General features: G+C 35.6%; 2 protein-coding genes across 9 annotated transcripts in view; both read left to right on the top strand.

The window, feature by feature from the left end:
• The window catches only part of LOC107615218 (dnaJ homolog subfamily C GRV2), a 25,832-nt gene continuing 6,099 nt past the window's right edge, over positions 702-20,434 (top strand). The window contains exons 1-6 of the mRNA XM_016317320.2: positions 702-827; positions 930-1,133; positions 1,269-1,293; positions 1,696-1,778; positions 2,169-2,576; positions 2,681-2,934. Of these exons, the coding sequence (XP_016172806.1) occupies positions 702-827; positions 930-1,133; positions 1,269-1,293; positions 1,696-1,778; positions 2,169-2,576; positions 2,681-2,812 (978 nt within the window). The 3' untranslated portion in view covers positions 2,813-2,934. The remainder of the gene's footprint in view (positions 828-929; positions 1,134-1,268; positions 1,294-1,695; positions 1,779-2,168; positions 2,577-2,680; positions 2,935-20,434) is intronic.
• The window catches only part of LOC107639869 (adenosine deaminase-like protein), a 72,616-nt gene continuing 56,547 nt past the window's right edge, over positions 4,366-20,434 (top strand). Inside the window, exons 1-11 of one of the 8 annotated variants that reach the window (XM_016343448.2) lie at positions 4,419-4,710; positions 4,847-4,917; positions 5,172-5,206; positions 5,293-5,352; positions 5,451-5,690; positions 5,769-5,994; positions 6,072-6,183; positions 6,416-6,700; positions 6,806-7,129; positions 12,392-12,501; positions 13,715-13,950. In XM_016343448.2, coding sequence (XP_016198934.1) covers positions 4,496-4,710; positions 4,847-4,917; positions 5,172-5,206; positions 5,293-5,352; positions 5,451-5,690; positions 5,769-5,876 — 729 coding nt within the window. In that variant the 5' untranslated portion in view covers positions 4,419-4,495 and the 3' untranslated portion in view covers positions 5,877-5,994; positions 6,072-6,183; positions 6,416-6,700; ... (1 more) ...; positions 12,392-12,501; positions 13,715-13,950. Of the gene's footprint in view, positions 4,761-4,846; positions 4,918-5,171; positions 5,207-5,292; positions 5,353-5,450; positions 5,696-5,768; positions 5,995-6,071; positions 6,184-6,415; positions 6,701-6,805; positions 7,130-12,391; positions 12,632-13,714; positions 13,951-20,434 lie in introns of those variants that run through there. The other 7 variants (XM_016343471.2, XM_016343458.2, XM_016343447.2 and 4 more) reach the window with 7 other exon arrangements.

The raw sequence follows: 20,434 nt of genomic DNA on the forward strand, positions 1-20,434 counted from the left end.
GAGGCTGCCGGGCTTGTTGCAGCAGTCATTGTGGTGGGCCTGGTGATGCTAATGTGGTGGATTCTAAAGGAGAGTGGCACGCAACAATTATGCATACGAAGTCAGTATTGTTTGCTAATTAGAGTTATGTCATTATTCTTGTCAACAGATTGAAGCCTACGTCAGTATCACCTTTGCTGTCAATGGCTGTGGTTGAAGTGCTCGAGGCTATGATTTGTGATCCACATGGGGAAACTACTCAATATAATGTTTTTGTTTAGTTGTTGCGCCAAGTTGCTGGGTTAAAGCGTCGTTTGTTTGCACTATTTGGTCATCTTACCGAAAGTGTTAGAGAGACAGTAGCTGTTATTATGCGATCAATTGCTGAAGAAGATGCTATTGCTGTGGAGTCCATGCGAGAGGCTTCTGTGCGTGATGGTGCTTTGTTGAGGCATTTATTGCACTCTTTTTTCCTTCCTGCCGGTGAACGCCGTGAAGTTAGTCGACAACTTGTTGCTCTTTGGGCGGATTCCTATCAACCCACTTTGGAGCTATTGTCTTGAATTCTGCCTCCCGGACTTGTTGCTTATTTGCATACACGCTCTGATGGAGTTCAACGTGAAGAATCAAATAAAGAGGAGTCATCAACCGGGAGAAGAAAAAGACGCTTACTTCAGCAGAGGAAATGTCTGCATCGGGAGAGGACTACAAGTGCAAGGGCAATGGCAATTGTATATGAGCAGCACTACAAGACTGTTGGTCCTTTTTCAGGCACAGCTTACATTACTGTTCTCCTGGATAGGACAGATGACAGATCTCTGAGACACAGACCTCTTTTTCTTTTGAAGGTCTTTGTAAATTTAATCTACTTATTCTTTCTTGTTTTCTCTTTCCTTTTGGTGATTTCACTTTACAAGCTCTACTCAAAGTTAAATTCAACTCAATTTCAGGCTTTGATGAAGGATTTAGCTAATGTAGAGGCTTATGTTCTAGTTGGAGCCTGTGTATTAGCTGTCAATCTTCTTACAGTGGTCCATGAAGCTTTGGAGAGGACAGCTATTCCTTTGCAATCAAATTTGATTGCAGCTACGGATTTTATGGAGCCACTCAAGGAATGGATGTATATTGACAAAGAAGGTGCTGAAATTGGACCTGTGGAAAAAAGATGCTATTAGAAGGTTATGGTCCAAGAAGGCTATGGATTGGACAACAAGGTGTTGGGCCTCTGGGATGCTAGATTGGAAGAAGTTGCGTGATATTCGTGAGCTTCGCTGGGCACTTGCCCTTAGAGTTCCTGTCCTTACCCCACCTCAGGTAGAGTCATCATCTTTGGTGGAAGATATTCATACAAACATCAATTGTTCTGTAAATATTTTCTCTATCTCGAATTCTTTATTATTTCTTGTCTGATATGTGGCATGAATTGGCTTGTTTTTTTTTTGCTATTAATCTTTCATGGCCTGAAACCTTATTATTCTTGATGACTTGAATTTATTTACTTTTGGTACAAAAAATCTAATGAGAAAAGCAACATATGTTTAGGTGCCACTATCTTCAATCTCCTATAATAACTTATTTACCAATTACAATTCTATATTTAATTTGCTTACATTTGCAAAAATTTACCCAACTATTCTCTTTGCCGCAAAATTTATTTTTTTAGCCTCAAGTTTCTGTGCCTGTTATATTCTTCTGAAAATTGGCATGTTCATTTAGATGATGCTGGAGAAATTGTTACTCCAACTCCTGGAGTAAAACGAATCTTGTCAAGTCCATGTTGCCTTCCTCACATTGCACAGGTACTTCAAATGTTTCTCCTTATTATTTGGCCATGTATGAAAATATGTTTGTTCTGTGATATACTACTACTTTAATAAAATTTCTTTTTCAAAGATTATAGGAATTGTCTCCTTGCTTGTTAACCTTATCATATTTAGTTCAAGTTGTTTACTATGTGATAGGTATGGTTTCAGTTGATTTTTAGTATTTTCTACCCTTCCAATAATTCACCACTCTCTCGGCTGTGCTGCTATTCGCTTCGCTCATAGCTGCTTGTTCGCTTATATGGTCTCGTCTTCGTAGCTCTCAAGCTTTGCTTATAATATTTAAATCTAGTTTTTATTTTTCTTTTCATTGTTTTCCCTCTTTTGTTGTGTGTGTTGGGGGGTGGGTTGTTTTTATGAATTCAGGCCATTCTCTCTGGGGAACCAAGTATTGTTGAGGCAGCTGCTGCATTGTTGAAGGCTATTGTTACCAGGAATCCCAAGGCCATGATACGTCTATACAGCACCAGTGCATTTTATTTTGCACTGGCCTATCCAGGATCTAATCTACTTTCAATTGGGCAACTCTTTACCGTCACCCTTGTCCACCAAGGATTTCATGGTGGCGAAGAGGCTGCGGTTTCAGCTTCATTGCCTTTGGCAAAACGTAGTGTTCTTGGTGGACTTCTTCCTGAATCTTTGTTGTATGTATTGAAGCGCAGTGGTCCAGCAGCATTTGCTGCTGCAATGGTATCAGATTCTGACACTCCTGAGATAATATGGACTCATAAAATGAGGGCAGAAAATTTAATACGTCAGGTATTGCAAATTAAGGTCTGATGTGTATGGTTTTTTATAGAATACAAGTGTACTTCCCAAACTACCTTTCCGGTATTGTTCATGCAGTTCGATTTATCCCTGTTCACTGTATTTATCAGGTTTTGCAACACCTTGGTGATTTTCCACAGAAATTGTCACAGTATTGCCATGTTTTGTATGACTATGCCCCAATGCCTCCAGTTACATACCCTGAACTTAGAGATGAAATGTGGTGTCATCATTATTACTAGAGGAATCTCTGTGATGAAATCCGCTTTCCAAATTGGCCTATTGTTGAGCAGCTTGCAAGATCCTTGAAATATCCTTGGATGATGTATCCAGTGATGATGTAAATAAAAAGCACTATTCGGAGGTTTTTTTTCAAAATACTTTTTTTAATTGAATTTTATTGAAAAACAAAACGAAAATTAACCAATATCAATAAAAAATAAAAATTTAGTTACTTCTGAATTAAAATACTACTATTCACATTGTGAAGTCTTATGCCTAATTTTTTTTTGTAAAATTAATAATTAAGTATTATTAAATAATTTGATATATTTAATTAAATTATTATTTAATATTTTTAAATTAGATATATCTATTCATAAAAGACAAAAATTATTATTTGTACTTATAAAAAATAGATTTCTACAGACAAAATTATTCAAACCCTAAAAAGTTAAATAAAATTCTTAAACTATTTTTCTTTTCACCACTATTACCATCATTTCTCCCTTCTCTCTCTCTCTCTCAATATTCTTAGCTACTCAAATTCCAAACTCTACCATCACTCTCTTCTCCAACTATCACCATCACTGTCTCCATTACCATCACCATCACTGCCATGGCCATCCCTACCCTTCCTTCCTCCTTCTTCTTCTTCTTTCACTTCTTCGCCATATTCTGAAGAAAGATTCTCTGTAACAAAGAAACAAGCACAATAAACTACATAAAAAAAATTCAAACACACCCTTATTCTGAAAACAATACAACAAATTCCAAATTTTTTTTTTCACAAAAAAAGATGCTTTCTCCCACCTGTCTAAATCACTAATGTTACGTTCATCTAATACTAATTTGATTTAGATAAATCTATGAAGATGATAACATAATAATGAAAAGAGGGATCTTTATTTACTTGAGGAGGAGAAGATCGGAGAGAGTGCGTGGGAGCTTGATGCGGCCAAATTCGGAGGCGGTGGTGAAGAAGAAGAATACGGCGACGGCCATGGCGAATTCGCAGCTGTTGAGAGGGAACTTCTCCGATTTGGACTTCTTGGCGGCGGGGGAGTCGTCCGTCCTCGCCATTATTCTCAAGGTCCTGACTACTGGTATCGACCGCCATGACGCTCTGCGGCATCCTTAGATCTAGGATTTCTTTGCGTTAGATGATTATGCTGGTGATGGTGGTGCTGGTGTTGTTGAGTTGTGACCGACACCGATGAGAGAGTGTGTGGCGAAGAGGTTAAGGTGGCGGTTGAGGAGGAGGGTAAGGCGGTAATACCGAGCGGCGATGTGATCAATGTTAGGATTGGAGTCGCTGAAAAACTTGAGATAGAGAGGGGGGAGATGATGGTTGTAGACTTGTAGCGGTGGAGAGAATGGTATAAGGAATTTTATTTAATTTTTGAGGTTTTAGATAATTTTGTCTGCAAAAATTTATTTTTTATGAATACGAATGGTAATTTCTATTTTCTATGAACAGATACACCGGTATTTTCAACTTTTGTAAATAAAAATGATAGTTTATTCTTAAAAGAATTATAAATTTAAAATTAATTAAAACTTATTTTTTACCTTTTTTTTAATTTTTTGAACGTACAAATACAAATACCAACACCAAGTATTTCAAAGATAGGAAATAATAGTTGAATATTCAAAATTAACAGCAAGTATAACATTGATTGGGATCCTATCACAATGATCGTGGCATGAACCCTAAATCCTCAACATGTTTGAGTGCTGTTTTTTTTTTTTTGTCTGATACACGCCCTTGGATGAGTTCAGTGAATGGCCATTGGCCAGTCTCTTCTGAACCAACCAGAGTGTACTCTTACTCTTACCCAACACCCAACGAAGCACTTGCAGTTTCAGTTTCAGTGTTGAGGAAGAAGAAAAGATGGAGTGGTGGATGTCAATGCCAAAGGTGGAACTCCATGCTCACCTCAATGGATCCATCAGAGGCTCCACTCTCCTGTACTCCTTTTCTCCTTTCCTCTCTCTCTTGTTTTGTTTCTTCATCTCATTCTCTTTCCTCTTATCCTTTTTTTTTTGTTGCACAGAGAACTCGCTAGAGCTTTGTGGGACAAGGGTCTAATAGATTTTTCCCAAGTGGAGCATGTTATCCTTAAAAGTATGCTCCTTTTCCCTTTTTTCCATTCCTATTTTCTTGTTTTATTTTCAGTGTGCCCCTTCACTGTTGTTCAGCTTCATGTTCATTTTGGGACTGATTTTGACCCTTAACAGCTGTTTGATTGTAAAAATTACGCACTCTGCTAGTGTTTTTGATATGAGGAACTGTTTGATTGTCACTTTTAGTGTTAGTAATCGTTACTATTATAGTGTTTAAGGCTTATAATGGTGGTGGTTATGGTTTTGTAAATACAGATGATCACATGACTGTTACAAGAATTGTGAATGAAGTATGGTTGCTTACTATCTAAATTTCTGTGTTTCTAAATCCGATGCCTTCAGCCTTTGCATTTATAGAAGCAATTTCTGAATGCAGGTTGTTGAAGATTTCGCATCAGAAAAGGTTGTCTATCTCGAATTGAGAACCACCCCAAAGGTAACTAGAAGAGCTTGGTACTTGATGCGGACTCTTTTTTTTCTTTTTGGTTTTTTCTATTGATTCGACAGTGAATTTTTTGGCTTAATTCCTTACAGAAAAACTATTCCCAAGGAATGAGCAAACGTTCTTATGTTGAAGCTGTATTGGAAGGGATAAGATCTGTCAGCTCGGTTGATGTGGCTTTAATTCCTTATATTGAGGATCCTAGAAATCTTTTAGAATCTCTGCATGCAGCTACAAATGATAAATGTGATGGAAATAGTAGGAAGAAAATCTTTGTTAGGCTTCTCTTGAGTGCTGATCGTAGGGAGACAACAGAAGCAACTATGGAAACTGTAAGATGAGTAATTTCAGCATCCTTAAGTTTGATGCTTGCTACTTAATACCTTCAACACTCCATTTCTGTGTTGCAGGTCAAACTGGCACTGGAAATGAGGCATTTGGGGGTGGTTGGAATTGACCTATCTGGGAATCCAAAGGTTGGCGAATGGTATGTCAATCTATCAAGGACTCTAGCGTAGTAATTCGTAATGATGCTTTAGATCAAAGTCTCCCGTTATCTTTTTTTGGAAAAGATACTTGCCAGCATTGAAATTCGCCAGAGAACAAGGTCTTTTTGTAACCCTTCATTGTGGAGAGGTGCGCCAATCTTTTATTGTACCTGTTACCTTTGGTGATTACCTGACTGGTCTGTTTTGCTTGTTTCGTGCTTTTAGGTTCCTAATTCCAAGGAGATACAAGATATGCTCGATTTTGTTCCCCATAATCGGACATGCTTGTTTCTTTGAGGAGGAACACTGGAGAAAGTTGAAGTCTACTAACATTCCGGTTAGACTTTGCAAGTTCACTAGTCACATTTGTGATAAAATAAGAAAGTGAAAAGTGTTATGATAATCAATCAATTAAAAATATAGTGCATGGCAATATGGCATATTCATCTAATCCATCACATTTGAACATTTGATAGTTTCTAAATTCGAACCATTTTTGCATAATATTGTCAATACTTATATAAAGAGCTGGGCTACATATAATTTATTGCTTCCTTTGCATTTTTCAGGTTGAAATTTATTTGCTTGCTCACGTCCATTGCTGCAACACAGGCAAGCAGCTTTGAATAGCGTGAAAGGCTCACTTGGAGATTAACTAGCATTTAGATCCGTCGTGATTCCCCCTCCATTCTATGTAATTTAATGAATTAATAACAAAAGACTGAAAATATTGGCAAAACATAGGCCAAATATCTATCTATCTATTAATATGTAATAAGAATATAGTTGTGGTATTTGCTTGACAAGTGGAGTGTTCTGTGTTTGACACGTGGAGCTGTGTATGATTGACAAGTGTATGTTACTATGTTTTTAATGTTGGGCACTTTGCTGTTCTCAATCCAAAGAAGTAACTGGGCGGGATTTGATTCAAATTCAAATTGAAAATGATTTTGTTTCAGGACTTTCAAGAAGAGAATATGAGAGAGAGAGAGTTGCCAGTTCTGATAGGGGGAGTAGTTGGCACCAGACTTCCTCTTTCAATGTCGCAGAGAAGAAAAGAAGAAAAGGTCGGTGAAGAAATAAAGCACGACGGAAGAAGTGGTGGGTGGCGATGACAACGACGGTCACAGAGAAGGATGCTAGATCGACGGAGAAAAGAAGAGGAATGAGGCGGCGACGGCGGTGATGGAGGTTACCGTCGCTGTTGGATCCATAGAACTGCATCTACCGCAGAACGCCGTCGCAGCCGTTCCTTTGCCAATGGATGCTGCGAATGAAGGATGGTTAGTTCTTGTTGACTAAATCAAATCAAAATCAGATTCCTAATTCCTTTCATGAATCTTCTATGTAAATAGAATTAATTATAAATCTTTTCCTTTTTGGGTTTAGCTTAATTTTAGGAATTTTATGATTAGAAATCTTTCCTTTATTTTAGGTTAGTATTTTTTCCTTCTTTCCTATTTTCTAGTTATTTCTATTTCTATAATTCCTCTATAAAGAGGCTGATTCCCTGTACATTTGATAATACAATACATTCAAACACTTCAATTTGGTATCAGAGCAGGAACTCTGCACTGTGCCTCTGATTTATAGCTATGGCTGACAGTTCCTCAGTCATTAATCCTGAACAGAAGGAGAACATCACTCCTACTCCATCAGATTTAAAATATGAGCAACGGATACTAGTTAGTGGTGACTCCCATTCAGTTCAGATCACCACATTTCGACTCAATGAGTCAAACTACCTTAGGTGGTCTCAATCAGTTCAGATGTATATCCGTGGAAGAGGGAAGATTGGATATCTCACCGGTGAGCGAAGCCAGCCTAACATCACTGACCCACAATATCATGTGTGGGATACCGAAAATTCCATGGTGATGACATGGCTGGTGAATTCAATGGAGGAGGATATCAGCAGTAACTACATGTACTATACCACAGCCAAAGAATTGTGGGATAGTGTCAAGGAGATGTACTCTGATCTTGGGAATAAATCCCAGATTTATGAACTTACTCTAAAAGCTAGAGAAATTCAACAAGGGAGTGACAATGTCACCAAATATTTCCACACATTGAAGCGGGTGTGGCAGGATCTTGACCACTTCAATAACTACAAGTGGAATTTAGCCGCTTATGCCAAACACCACCAACAAATAGTGGAAGAAGGGAGGATATTCCAGTTTCTTGCAGGCCTCAACGTGGAGCTAGATGAAGTTCGTGGCAGAATTATTGGAAGAGCAATCCTACCCTCAATTGGAGAAGTATTTGCTGAAGTTAGAAGAGAAGAAACTCGTAGAGCTGTGATGATGGGAAAAGGCAAGACTGAACAGACCTCCTTGGAGTCTAATGCACTTTTAGTGGCACCTGCTGCACTTAAAAGTTCATCAAATCAGAAGCACCCCTCCAATCTTTGGTGTGACCACTGCAACAAACCTTGTCACACCCGAGAAACCTGCTGGAAGATTCATGGAAAACCAGCACATCTTAAAGGCAGCAAACTTGGTCCCAAAATACGCCCTACCCCAACTGCTCATGAGGCTAAAAAATCATCATTGAGTAAGGAACAGGTTGAGCAGCTCATAAGGCTGTTAAATTCCAGTTCTGTGTCTAGTACTCCTAGTGGTTCTTTGGCTCAAACAGGTAATTTTAGTATTCCTATGTCCCTTAACTGCGCCTCAAACTTGAATGCACCATGGATTGTCGATTCAGGTGCATCTGACCATATGACCAGCCTCTCCCCTTTATTTAAAACTTATTCTCCTTGCTTTGAAAATGAAAAAATTAGAGTTGCTGATGGTAGTTTTTCATCTATTGCTGGAAAAGGTACAATTAAACTATCCAAAAACATTGACATAAGAAATGTCCTACATGTACCAAAGCTTTCTTGTAATCTTCTCTCTATTAGTAAAATTTGCAAGGATTCCAATTGTGCTGTGACATTCTTTGACACTCATGGTATTTTTCAGGACCGGATTTCGGGGAAGATGATTGGCAGTGCTAAGATGATGGATGGACTTTATCACTTTGAGGATATTTCGGAGGATAAAATAGCTCAAGGATTTAGTGGTATAAGTTCTATGCCTATAAAGGACCAAATAATTCTCTGGCACAATAGACTAGGACACCCTGGTTTTTCATATCTCAAATACTTGTTTCCAAGTTTGTTTAAAAATATTGATTCTTCCTTACTTAAATGTGAAAGTTGTATTCGTTCAAAGAGCCATAGAGCTCCTTATTACTCTCAACCTTATCATGCATCTAAACCTTTCCACTTAATTCATAGTGATGTATGGGGTCCATCGAAAATAACAACTCAATTTAGAAAAAAATGGTTTGTAACTTTTATTGATGACCACACACAACTATGTTGGATCTATCTCATGCATGAAAAATTTGAGGTTTCTAAAATTTTTCAGTATTGTTCAACAATGGTAGAAACACAATTTGACACAAAAATTTCAATATTAAGAAGTGATAATGGCACTGAATATTTTAATAAAAATCTTGGTGAATTTCTTCAAAAAAAAAGGTATTCAACATCAATCTACATGCCCCAATACACCCCAACAAAATGGCATTGCTGAAAGGAAGAATAAACACCTTCTTGAAGTAGCACGTGCCATTATGTTTGAGGGTAATGTTCCAAAGTATTTATGGGGAGATGCTGTTCTAACAGCAGCCTATCTCATAAATCGAATGCCCACACGTGTGTTAAATTACTGCACACCATTGGATACTTTCAAAAAGAATTTTTCAGCATGCAGGTTGCATTCTGACTTACCTTTAAAAGTATTTGGTTGCACTGTGTTTTTACATACACCTTCATATCGAAGTAAACTTGATCCAAGGGCAGAAAAATGCATTTTTATAGGCTATTCCCCAAGTCAAAAGGGTTATAAATGTTTCAATCCACACACCAAGAAATTTCATGTAAGTATGGATGTTACTCTTTTGGAACATGAAACCTTTTTTCAGAAAAATTCTCTTCAAGGGGAGAGTCTAAGGGAAGAAAATTTTTTGCATGAACCTTTATCCACTCCTATCTTACATATTGAGGATACAACTTTCACTAATCAAGTAAATTCTGAAACAATTGCAAAACAAGATGTGAAAACCAATTCTGAAATTGTGCCAGAATTAGTTGGAATCCAAACAGGAAAAGAAATACCACAAGAAAAGGAGCTTCGGTGTTATGTTCGAAAATATCCCAAGAAGACTAGAGACCAGCCCATCATCTCTGTACCAATCCAATCTGAAAACCCGAAAGACGGCCCAACTCTTCAGGAACTTCCAGGTAAATCTGAAATTGTCACTTCTAATAATAATTTGCCAATAGCCCTTAGGAAAGAAACCAGAACCTGCACCAAAAAGGTACTTAAAACCAGCACCAACCATCCTATTTCCAATTATGTCTCTTACCAAAATCTCTCTCAAAAACATCGAGCTTTTACTTCTAAAATTACAAATCTGTTTGAGCCTAGGAACATAGAGGAAGCACTAGATGATCCCAACTGGAAATTAGCAGTGATGGAAGAGTGGCATGCACTCAAGAAAAATGAAACTTGGAAGATTGTAGATCTGCCACAGGATACAAAGTTGGTTGGCTGCAGGTGGGTTTTTACCATCAAGTGCAATGCTGATGGAAGCATAGAGAGGTATAAGGCTAGGTTAGTAGCTAGGGGATATACACAAACCTATGGAGTACACTATCGAGAGACTTTTGCTCCAGTTGCCAAACTCAGTTCTGTGCGAATTCTCTTATCTCTTGCTGTGAATTACAATTGGCCTTTACACCAATTGGATATAAAGAATGCTTTCCTGAATGGGAACTAAAGGAAGAGGTGTTTATGAAACTTCCACCTGGATTTGAAGCTGAACTATGGAGGAATAAAGTGTGCAAACTAAAGAAATCTCTCTATGGATTGAAACAATCCCCAAGAGCTTGGTTTGAACGACTTGGAATGGTGGTGAAGGGACTTGGTTATACTCAAAGCCAAGCTGACCATACACTTTTCTATAATCATTCAGCAGCTAATAAAACTGCCATCTTAATTGTATATGTAGATGACATTATTCTGACAGGTGATGACTGTTTGGAGCTAAAAGACTTGAAGGAGAAGCTTGTCAAAGCATTTGAAATCAAAGAACTTGGCTCATTAAAATACTTCCTTGGAATTGAATTTGCAAGGTCTAAGGAAGGCATTTTTATAAACCAACGAAAGTATATCCTAGATCTTTTGAAAGAGACGGGATTACTTGGTTGTAAAGCTGCTGAAACACCTATAGAGCCTAACTTAAAATTGAAGCCAGCTGAACCAGAAAATGTCATGGACAAAGGGAGATATCAGCGGTTGGTAGGGAGGCTAATCTATTTATCCCATACACGCCCGGATATAGCCTTTGCTGTGAGCATGGTAAGCCAGTTTATGCATTCACCTGGTCAAGAACACATGGATGCTGTCTTTAGAATCCTAAGGTACTTGAAAGGGTCGCCTGGGAAAGGGTTACTCTATAAAAAGCATGGACATCTTCAAGTAGAAGCTTATACAGATGCAGATTGGGTTGGGAATGTCATGGATAGAAGGTCAACATCTGGGTATTGTACTTTTGTTGGCGGAAACCTGGTTAGTTGGAGGAGTAAAAAACAGAGTGTTGTGGCACGAAGTAGTGCAGAAGCTGAGTTTAGAGCAGTGGCTCATGGAATATGTGAAGCAATATGGGTAGAGAAAATCCTACAAGAAATAAAAGTTTCCATTTCTCCACCAATGAGGTTGTATTGTGACAACAAATCTGCAATTTCCATTTCTCATAATCCAGTGTTGCATGATAGAACTAAACATGTTGAAGTTGACAAGCATTTTATCAGGGAAAAGATTGAAAGAGGACAGATTTGCATCTCATATGTTCCAACCACGGAACAATTAGCAGATATTCTAACTAAAGGATTACCCAAGAAGACTTTTGATAGCATAATAAACAAGCTGTCAATGAATGATATCTTCAAGCCAGCTTGAGGGGGAGTGTTGACTAAATCAAATCAAAATCAGATTCCTAATTCCTTTCATGAATCTTCTATGTAAATAGAATTAATTATAAATCTTTTCCTTTTTGGGTTTAACTTAATTTTAGGGATTTTATGATTAGAAATATTTCCTTTATTTTAGGCTAGTATTTTTTCCTTCTTTCCTATTTTCTAGTTATTTCTATTTCTATAATTCCTCTATAAAGAGCCTGTACATTTGATAATACAATACATTCAAACACTTCAATTGTTCTCTCTTTATTTTGTTGTTTGATTTCATTATAACCAGAGAAGAATCCTTTATAATCCATTCTTCGGTGAACGACAGGTTCAAGTTCTAAAATTTTGGTTAATCTGCAATAAAATATATTTTTTTTTGCTTTCAAATGATTGCATGTACATTTTGGTTAATCTATAATAATCCGTTTCCTTTTTGTTATTGGATAGCTAACCGTGTTTGTCTTCTATTAACTATATTGCTGATTTTTTTTTCTGTTTTCGTATCTTATGTCATTTCTTAAAGAACATCTGAGGTGGTGATTGACCTGCAATTGTAAGTAAAATTTTTAGTCTCTATAATTCTTTGTTGTGGTCTCTGATGGAGTCTTTGATTATGCCAACAATGTCCTCCAGGTAATACTATCCTTTAAAATTTCCTTTTGTTGCCATTTGCATTTATGTTGATATTAGAGGAATGAAAAGATTGCTGCCTAGGATGGTGGATATTGATTCTATATAATGAAATTGACATTAAATTTCTACATTTTATGCCTCATTTGACATGATTGATAACATTTTTATCCAGTTCAATAATATATTTAATGTTATATAGACCTTTTCAATTTTACCGGTACTTCCATCCTCATCATCATAGAGTTCATGAGGAAGTTCAATAATATTTATTTGGGTTGGATGCCTGTACTCAGCAACCCTTAATCTATAACATATAGAGAAAAAAGAATAAACATTTGTGTGTTATATCCATTTCATTTTAATTAATTGGATCCAACACTAAAATATATTTATGTGTTCTGAATTTGCACCCACCATCTCATTGTTAGGGATTCTTTCATTTGGTATGTCAATCCTCTCATATTAACACATCACATATGCCAATATAAATTTTCTCGAAAGATTTATCAGCTAGAATTGATTTCAGTAAAAAAGATCTGCTTTTGGAAATTCTACAAGAGATAATTTTGAAGCAATGAAGATCATCAAGTAATGCAAAATAAATTCTTTGTTCTTTTTGTTTGGGTATATACTAATGCAAATTGAAATGTTAAAGTATTTGATTATCATATCTTGAAGGTTTATGGGATTTTTGTAAAAATTTTAATGAATATGGAGCATTTTGTTTTTTATCTGAAACTTAATCATGTGATACTTTGATGAGATGGTTTAAAACAAACCAAACCATGGAGCAGTTTCTTGGACTGTTAGGAGTCCAACAGCAATAGCAGAAAGTTGGAGATGCTACTGCTCTTGAAGTTAGAGTTGCTTCTCTTGAAAATGCTACCCCTCTTGAAGTTGGGTGTTTTTTCTATAATTTAAAGAAATTTAGTAAAAGCTATTTATAACAACAATGGTTTTTCAAAGGTTATAGTTTTTTTCTTTCGTAAACATAAAATGTTGTTCAAAGGTGTATGCATATCTTAAGTTCAGGAGTTGTTTCATAAAATGCTGGAGTAAAACAGCATCACACTTAAAATAAGCAGTCATTGTTGTCTGTTGACATCTTATGTAATTTAGTAGCTTTGACTTTTATAGATTTTTTTGTTACTACAAATTTTGATTTGCTTTTGGTTTTGCTAAGGAATTTGAAAACTTGATTTCTTTTTTTAAGGAACAACTTCTCCGACAAAGCTCAAGGTGTGAAATCTGCTGCAACGTGCTCCGGCTGAAGTTGCACTTGCCAAAGCGGTATGAATGATTCATCTGCCTTAATCGCTATTTTTTTTACCTTTTTTTTGTTTAAATTGGATCGTTTTTTTCTCTTCTTTAATTTGTTCAGTTTAATTCTTGGATGGCACTCTTTAAAATTTAACTAAGTTTATATGTATTTAAATAATTTTGATCTTCCTTTTCCTTCCATAACTAACTTCTGTATATTTGTTTGAGTTTTCTTTAAAAATGAGTTTCATACCATATATAAATATTGAAAACTCAAGGGCACATAGATAATGCAAACGGTTAAAGTCATGTATTACATGCAGTATTAATACTAATAATAGTTGGTAAATTATCTGCTTTAATTTTCTTTTTCTTCTGCTATACATGCATGATGAATGTAGTTTTCCATTTTTTATTTTGTACTGTGATTTCTATTAACTCAGTATACACCACTGTTGCAGTTTTATGTTATGGTTTGTTGGCAGTTTTTTAATCATTAAACCATGCTCTTGACTATTTTCTGTAAGTCTGTAACTATAACAACGTTGACGACGAGGATGATGATGATTACTACGCCATCACCGCTCCACCTCAATCCGTTTGGGGCGCTCCTGTTGCTGCTGCAGCTGAATCCGAGGCCCATGCTGAGGTGAACATAAAACTTTGAGCATTATTTCTTTTTTCTATTTATGTGTGTTGGATCACTACTGCTGAAACTTGATATGCAATGGCTTGAATCGTTTATTTTTTAACTATGGATGGTGATGATCGTTGCCTTGATGCAGAGAGTGTAATTTTTTTCGATGCTGCTGCTAGGAGTGCAAGGCTTGCCGTGGCAAAGAGAAACGATAAGGCGTGCAAGGCTTGCCGTGGCAAAGAGAAACGATAAGGCGACTCATTACAATCAGCAGCCTGTGCGGTAAATAGGCTGGCAAGTGGCAAAGTACTTGTATCTTGTCTTTGTTTATCCTTTTGTTTTGCCCTTTATATTTTCAGTCTTTCCATTATTTCCATTATCACATATGGGCATATGCTCTTTGTTCATTTGCAAATGCAAAATAAACATCGATAGCGGCTTTAGATAAATTGATTATGAGCAATTATATAATTTTACATGAGGGAAAATAGGAGTATATGAATCTTTTACTCTGGTACTCTGTGTACTTATCAAAGTTTTGAAGCAAGAAGGTATAATCCATTTTTCTGTCCCATTTGTTTCATTGTATGCGCATCTCCGATAAAATTCTTGATGATGTTCATCTAATGTATCAGATGCCGTTAGAATACATCAACGCATTTTTTGAATTTGGTTTGCCTATAATTCCCTTCGGTCTCTCGGAATTTAAGAAAATTAGTAGCATGGTACAATGTGAGCGTATCATTCTTGTCAAATCAAACTTCTTTTAAGATCCGGTGACGTTGATATGGAGTTGAAATGAATGGGCAAGATGTGATACTTATAGTAGGTAAAGTATCAAATATTACAACCTTATCTAACCTATTAATTGGTTGAAGACAGTATAAACGAGAAAGAGGAAAATTATAAGAGAAAAGTTCAATTAATTGTTTAAAGGGAAAAATATAAAATATAAATTTTTCTCCTAAATTTTGGCAAAAATTTTAAAAATACTCTTAAATTTTATTTTGTTTCAATTTTGTTCCTAAAATTGTCAATTTGCATTAAGTATATCTCTAGTAAATTTTTGGAAAGTTTAGAACAAATCAGTAATAATACATGACAACTATGTCTGATTCTTTTTTTGTGACTCAACTATGTTGATTTGCTTATGTTAAAGGTTGTTCTTGTAAAATTATTGCTAAATTAATTTAAAAGTTTTTGAAAAATTAGTCACCACTCACCTCGAGTATATATGATGCAAATTGAAAACTTTTAGAATGAAATTAAAATAAAATAAAACTTAGAGATATTTTTTAAATTTTTAACAAATTTTAAGGACAAAAAATATATTTTATCCTTGTTTAAAATACATCGTGTATTTTAAAATAGAAAGTACTAAATTGTTCATTTATAAATTAGCATGAATAAAAGTATCAAAATATAAACTTTTATTTTCTTAGTCAATTAATTGAGTTCAAATATTGAATTAAAAAAATAAAAACTATGATGTGAATTGAACAAAACAAATAGTATCAAAATACAATGATACAATATGTAAAAAATAAATTGAATACTAAAGATCATATTGATACCATCAAAATGATTTAAAATTGACATAAGAAGTTCAATAACACGACGCAATAAAATATTGAATCTTTCTAAAAAAAAAACATTACACATTCAATGAATTGAATAATTATCTTATATATAAAACAAAATATAAAAATCTAAAAAAAAAATAGTGAAATGTCTTCACTCTAACTCCAAAATTTATAATTAAATGATATGATAAAACTAAAAACTTATTTCATGAAGATTTGAGTTCAGATTCACAAATTTTAATAGAAAAGAGAATAAGTGGAAAATTATATATATAATGTAGCGAAATTAAGTAGAACAAGTGCAAAAATTTGAAAAAGAATAAACTGTGCCATTTATGTATAAAAAAAAGACGACATATCTGATAAAACAACACATAAATTTCTAAAGAATAACAACGAAATGTCGTCACTTTAACACCAAAATTTTCAACTTAATGATGTGATGGTACTAAGAATTTATTTCATGAAAAAATGAGTTGCATATTTACGAATTTTAATAAAAAATAAGTGAAAAAATAAGTAGATAACACAGCGACATTAAGCTGAACAAGTCCAAAAATTCGAAAGAGAATGAACAGTGTTATTTACGTATAAGAAGAAGTCAACGATGACGATGACAATGACGTGATGATGATGGAGGAGGAGGAGGAGGAGGTGGAAATGACAATAACGATAAAAAAAGAGAAATATTAGGAAAAAGAAGGAGGAGGACAAAAAGAAGAAGAAGTAGCAAGAGTGTGTATGTGAGATGAAGAAGAACCACGATGAAAAAAAGTGCATTCACGGTAAGTGGCGCGTGAGGTGAAAAACGATTATAACAACTTAGTTGAACTTGGGTATGTAATTCACTTGGAATTGATTGTAGAGCATTATTATTTAGTATATATATACTCTTATGAAATTAATTTTGATGCACTCTCATTATAAGACAGTTTTATACATGCATCTAATGACGTAATGTCACATCATGAAAAATAATTACTATTTTCATTGATCGCATGAATGGTCATCCAAAAAAACGAGTGTGATTGCACGATTGTATAAAATATTTTACACTATCAGTGCATCAAAATTAAACCCATACTATTATATTTCTATATCAAAAGTAAAAATATGGTATAACATTGAGTATTATCACTACTAGAAAAATATTTATTACAGACGGATATTTCCAACAAATTTTATCCCACGGAAATATAGACAGATTTTGTGAGAAAATTTTTGTCGAAAAGGAAGAAAAATAAATTAGCATAAATTACAGACAGGAAAAAGAATATGTCGATAATTCCGTCAGAATTTTTTTTTGTGTGAAAAATAATTACTGAAACAAATCATCTATATTTAAATGATAAAAAATACGGTGTTTTATTAAATTATCAAAGACAAATTTCATCTAATTTAAAATATTCTGTCGAAAAATATTAGGTTAAACCTAATTCTATGCCACTCTCTCGCAATGTTCTGAAAATCGGACCGGACCAGCCAGTTCAACCGAATTAATCGAAAATCGGTCACCTAACCGGTCCGGTCCACCTACAAAACCGTGCTGCAAAAAACTGGCTAAACCGATGATTAACCGACGAACCGGGCAAATCGGCCAGGTTTCATAAAGTACCGGTTCTTCCCGCCAGCTAGCGAAATGGCATCGTTTGGCTTAAAAAAAAGGAAAACGAAGGCTGGAGAGTGAAGAACGCATGTTGCTAGGGGTGTTCATGGATCGGATCTGATCTGCATATCCGCGGTGTTTATCCGAATCAGATTCGAAAATTGCGGATATAGATCCGATTCGTAAGGCATTCGGATCGGATCCGCACACTAGTCGGATCGGATTGCAGATTTTGTGTTGGTATCCGCAAAAATAAAGAAATAAATAAATAAATATTCTTTTTATGTTTTATTTCAACTAATAATTATCATATATGTTGTATTATTTTAATTTATTATTCAAGTAAAGTATGTTTAATATTATTTTAAGAGTAAACATATTTAAAAGAATAGAAAAATAAATTTATTGATATTTTTTTAATAAAAATAAGCTTTAAAAATATTTTTATTTTTTTTGCCGATATATCCTATATCCGATTCGATCCGATCCGCAAATGTGCGGATCGGATCCACCCTTAAAACCTGCGGATATTAGATCCGATCCGATGATTTTAGTGCGGATCGGATAGAAATTTTGGCCATATCTGATCTGATCCGCGTTCACCCTACGTGTTGCAGGCTTACCCTAAATCCCTAATCAGCTAATCTCTTCGAAGAAGTGAAGAACACCCCACTCCCAACCCTAAGCTCTTCCAGGCTCGAGCTTCTGCCTAAGAAGGACAACCGCCGCCGTGATTCGAAGCAGACGCCGGAGCAAGCACCACTGTCGCGGGTCGTCGCCTCAGCGTCGCGGGTCGTTCTGTTCTCTACTTCTCTTGCGGTTAGTTCTGGGCTTCTGGCTCTTCTGTTCTGCGGTTAGTTCTCTTGCGGGTCCTTCTCTTCTCGTCGCGGGTCGTTCTGTTCTCTTCTTCTGTTCTTTCTATTTTCATTTTTTTTGTTCTAGGCTTCTATTATTCTGTTCTTGTGTTTTTTAATTTTTTAATCTTGTTTATTATATGATTAATCAAATATTGAATAAATTTGATGTATGTTGAATTTGAGAATAAATTTGATGTATGTTGAATTTGAGAATTCTGTTCTGCTCTGTTCTTCAATTCTTTTATGAAATTCTTCTGCTCTGTTCAATTTTTTTATTTTTTCAATTCTGCTCTATTGAATGCCATATGAATTGTATGAAATATGAACTATGAATTGATATATTGGTCTGGATTCTGGATTGCTGGCATTCTGAGTTGGGGTTGATGGTTGATTTTAATGGTGGTTGTTAATTTTGTTAATTGTGTGTTCTGAGTTGGGGGTTGTTGGTGATGTGATTCTGAATTTACTTTGATGCTGAGTATGTATTCTTTGTTTTTGAGTATGGATTCTTTTAGTTTTTCTGTTTTTGGATTTTTTTACTTTGGAGGCTGAGTTTTCTGTTTTTGAATGTTGAGTTTTTATTGTTGAATACTTGATTAGAAGTCTTTGTTGAAATTTTTTATGATTCTGAATTTTTGTTGCCAGTGATTTGAATTTTTATGTAAGTTTGTTATTCTGAATTTTTTTTGTGATTATTGAATTTGATCTGCTTGGTTCTAGCCTCAAAAAACAAGAAGTGTATGTTGTTGCCAAGAATGTCATTAGAGGTAAAGGAATTGCTCTGAGATGAAGAACTTGAATCGGAGAATTAGGCAGCACCAACACCAGTTATTGTTGTGCAAGAGCCAAGAAGTCATAGAGTGAAAGAGAATTTGAAAATACAAGAGAAAATTGATTTAATTATGATATGCATGACTCTTTTACACTGAAATGTACAAATAATAATACCTAGTTACTGTTTTAGTTTCTATAATATCTATTTGTATATTAAATTTTAATAATTTTAATGTATATTGAATTAAAACGGTTCAATCACGGTTTGACCCCGTTGAACCATTGAACCAGTCACTTGACCGGTTCGATGACCGGTTCGGTTCTTGCAACCTAGTCTCTCGAGCTCCATTCACACTCCACTCAACTAGAACAAGCTTCTTCCTCTCTCCATCCCCGAGCTTCTTCTTCCCCCGCTGCCGCCGTCGCTTGCGTCGCGCCTCCTCATCGCACAAGTTTCAGTCACATCCAATTCGAATCAATTCAACAATGGCCGTCATGGCTTCACCTTCCTCCAGAAACCAGATGTTGTCCTCCTCGCGCTCCTTTTCCTACCCCTTCGCTTCATACACCTCCGCCAATTTCGCTCTCAGAGCCTCCCCCTCATCCCCACGCGCTTCTCCTCCTCCTTTGGCCATCATCGGCGTTTTACTTCCACCTCTTCGCCATCGTGTCTAACATCGTCATCCGTGAGATTCTCCTCGAAGCAACCACCGGGCTTCCCTGGACAACGCTCCACGGCTATAAAGAGGTATATTCTGATTTTATGATTCTATTGCTTAGGGCTCAATTTTTCTGTGCCAATTTTAGGTTTATCAATTTTTCTTTGTAGTTTTTATCTTTTCAAAACAATTTAGAGTTTTATTACAGAGACAGAGATGACAAGCTTTCTGTGAAGGAACTCCAATCCTCTGATTCCATTATATGAATATATGAATATTCGCTTGCTGTTATTGATTTTGTTTATAAGTCTAAGTTATAATTAATTTCCATTAGATGGACGGTTTTTAAGTTTCTTATTGATTTTCTTAGCCAACCATACATCTATCTTGGTTTGGCGCCATTGATAATGATTTGTGATTTAGCAAGGTTCTAAAAACCAGACCAGAACAATCGGTTTAACCAAATTAATCGGGAACCAATCATCTGGCCGATCCGGTCCATTTTCAAAACCGTCTTACAAAAAATCGATAAAAAACCAGTCAAGCTGGCGGTTAAC

The sequence above is a fragment of the Arachis ipaensis genome, chromosome B01 (genome assembly GCF_000816755.2).
Source record: "Arachis ipaensis cultivar K30076 chromosome B01, Araip1.1, whole genome shotgun sequence".
In the NCBI taxonomy this organism is placed as follows: domain Eukaryota; kingdom Viridiplantae; phylum Streptophyta; class Magnoliopsida; order Fabales; family Fabaceae; genus Arachis; species Arachis ipaensis.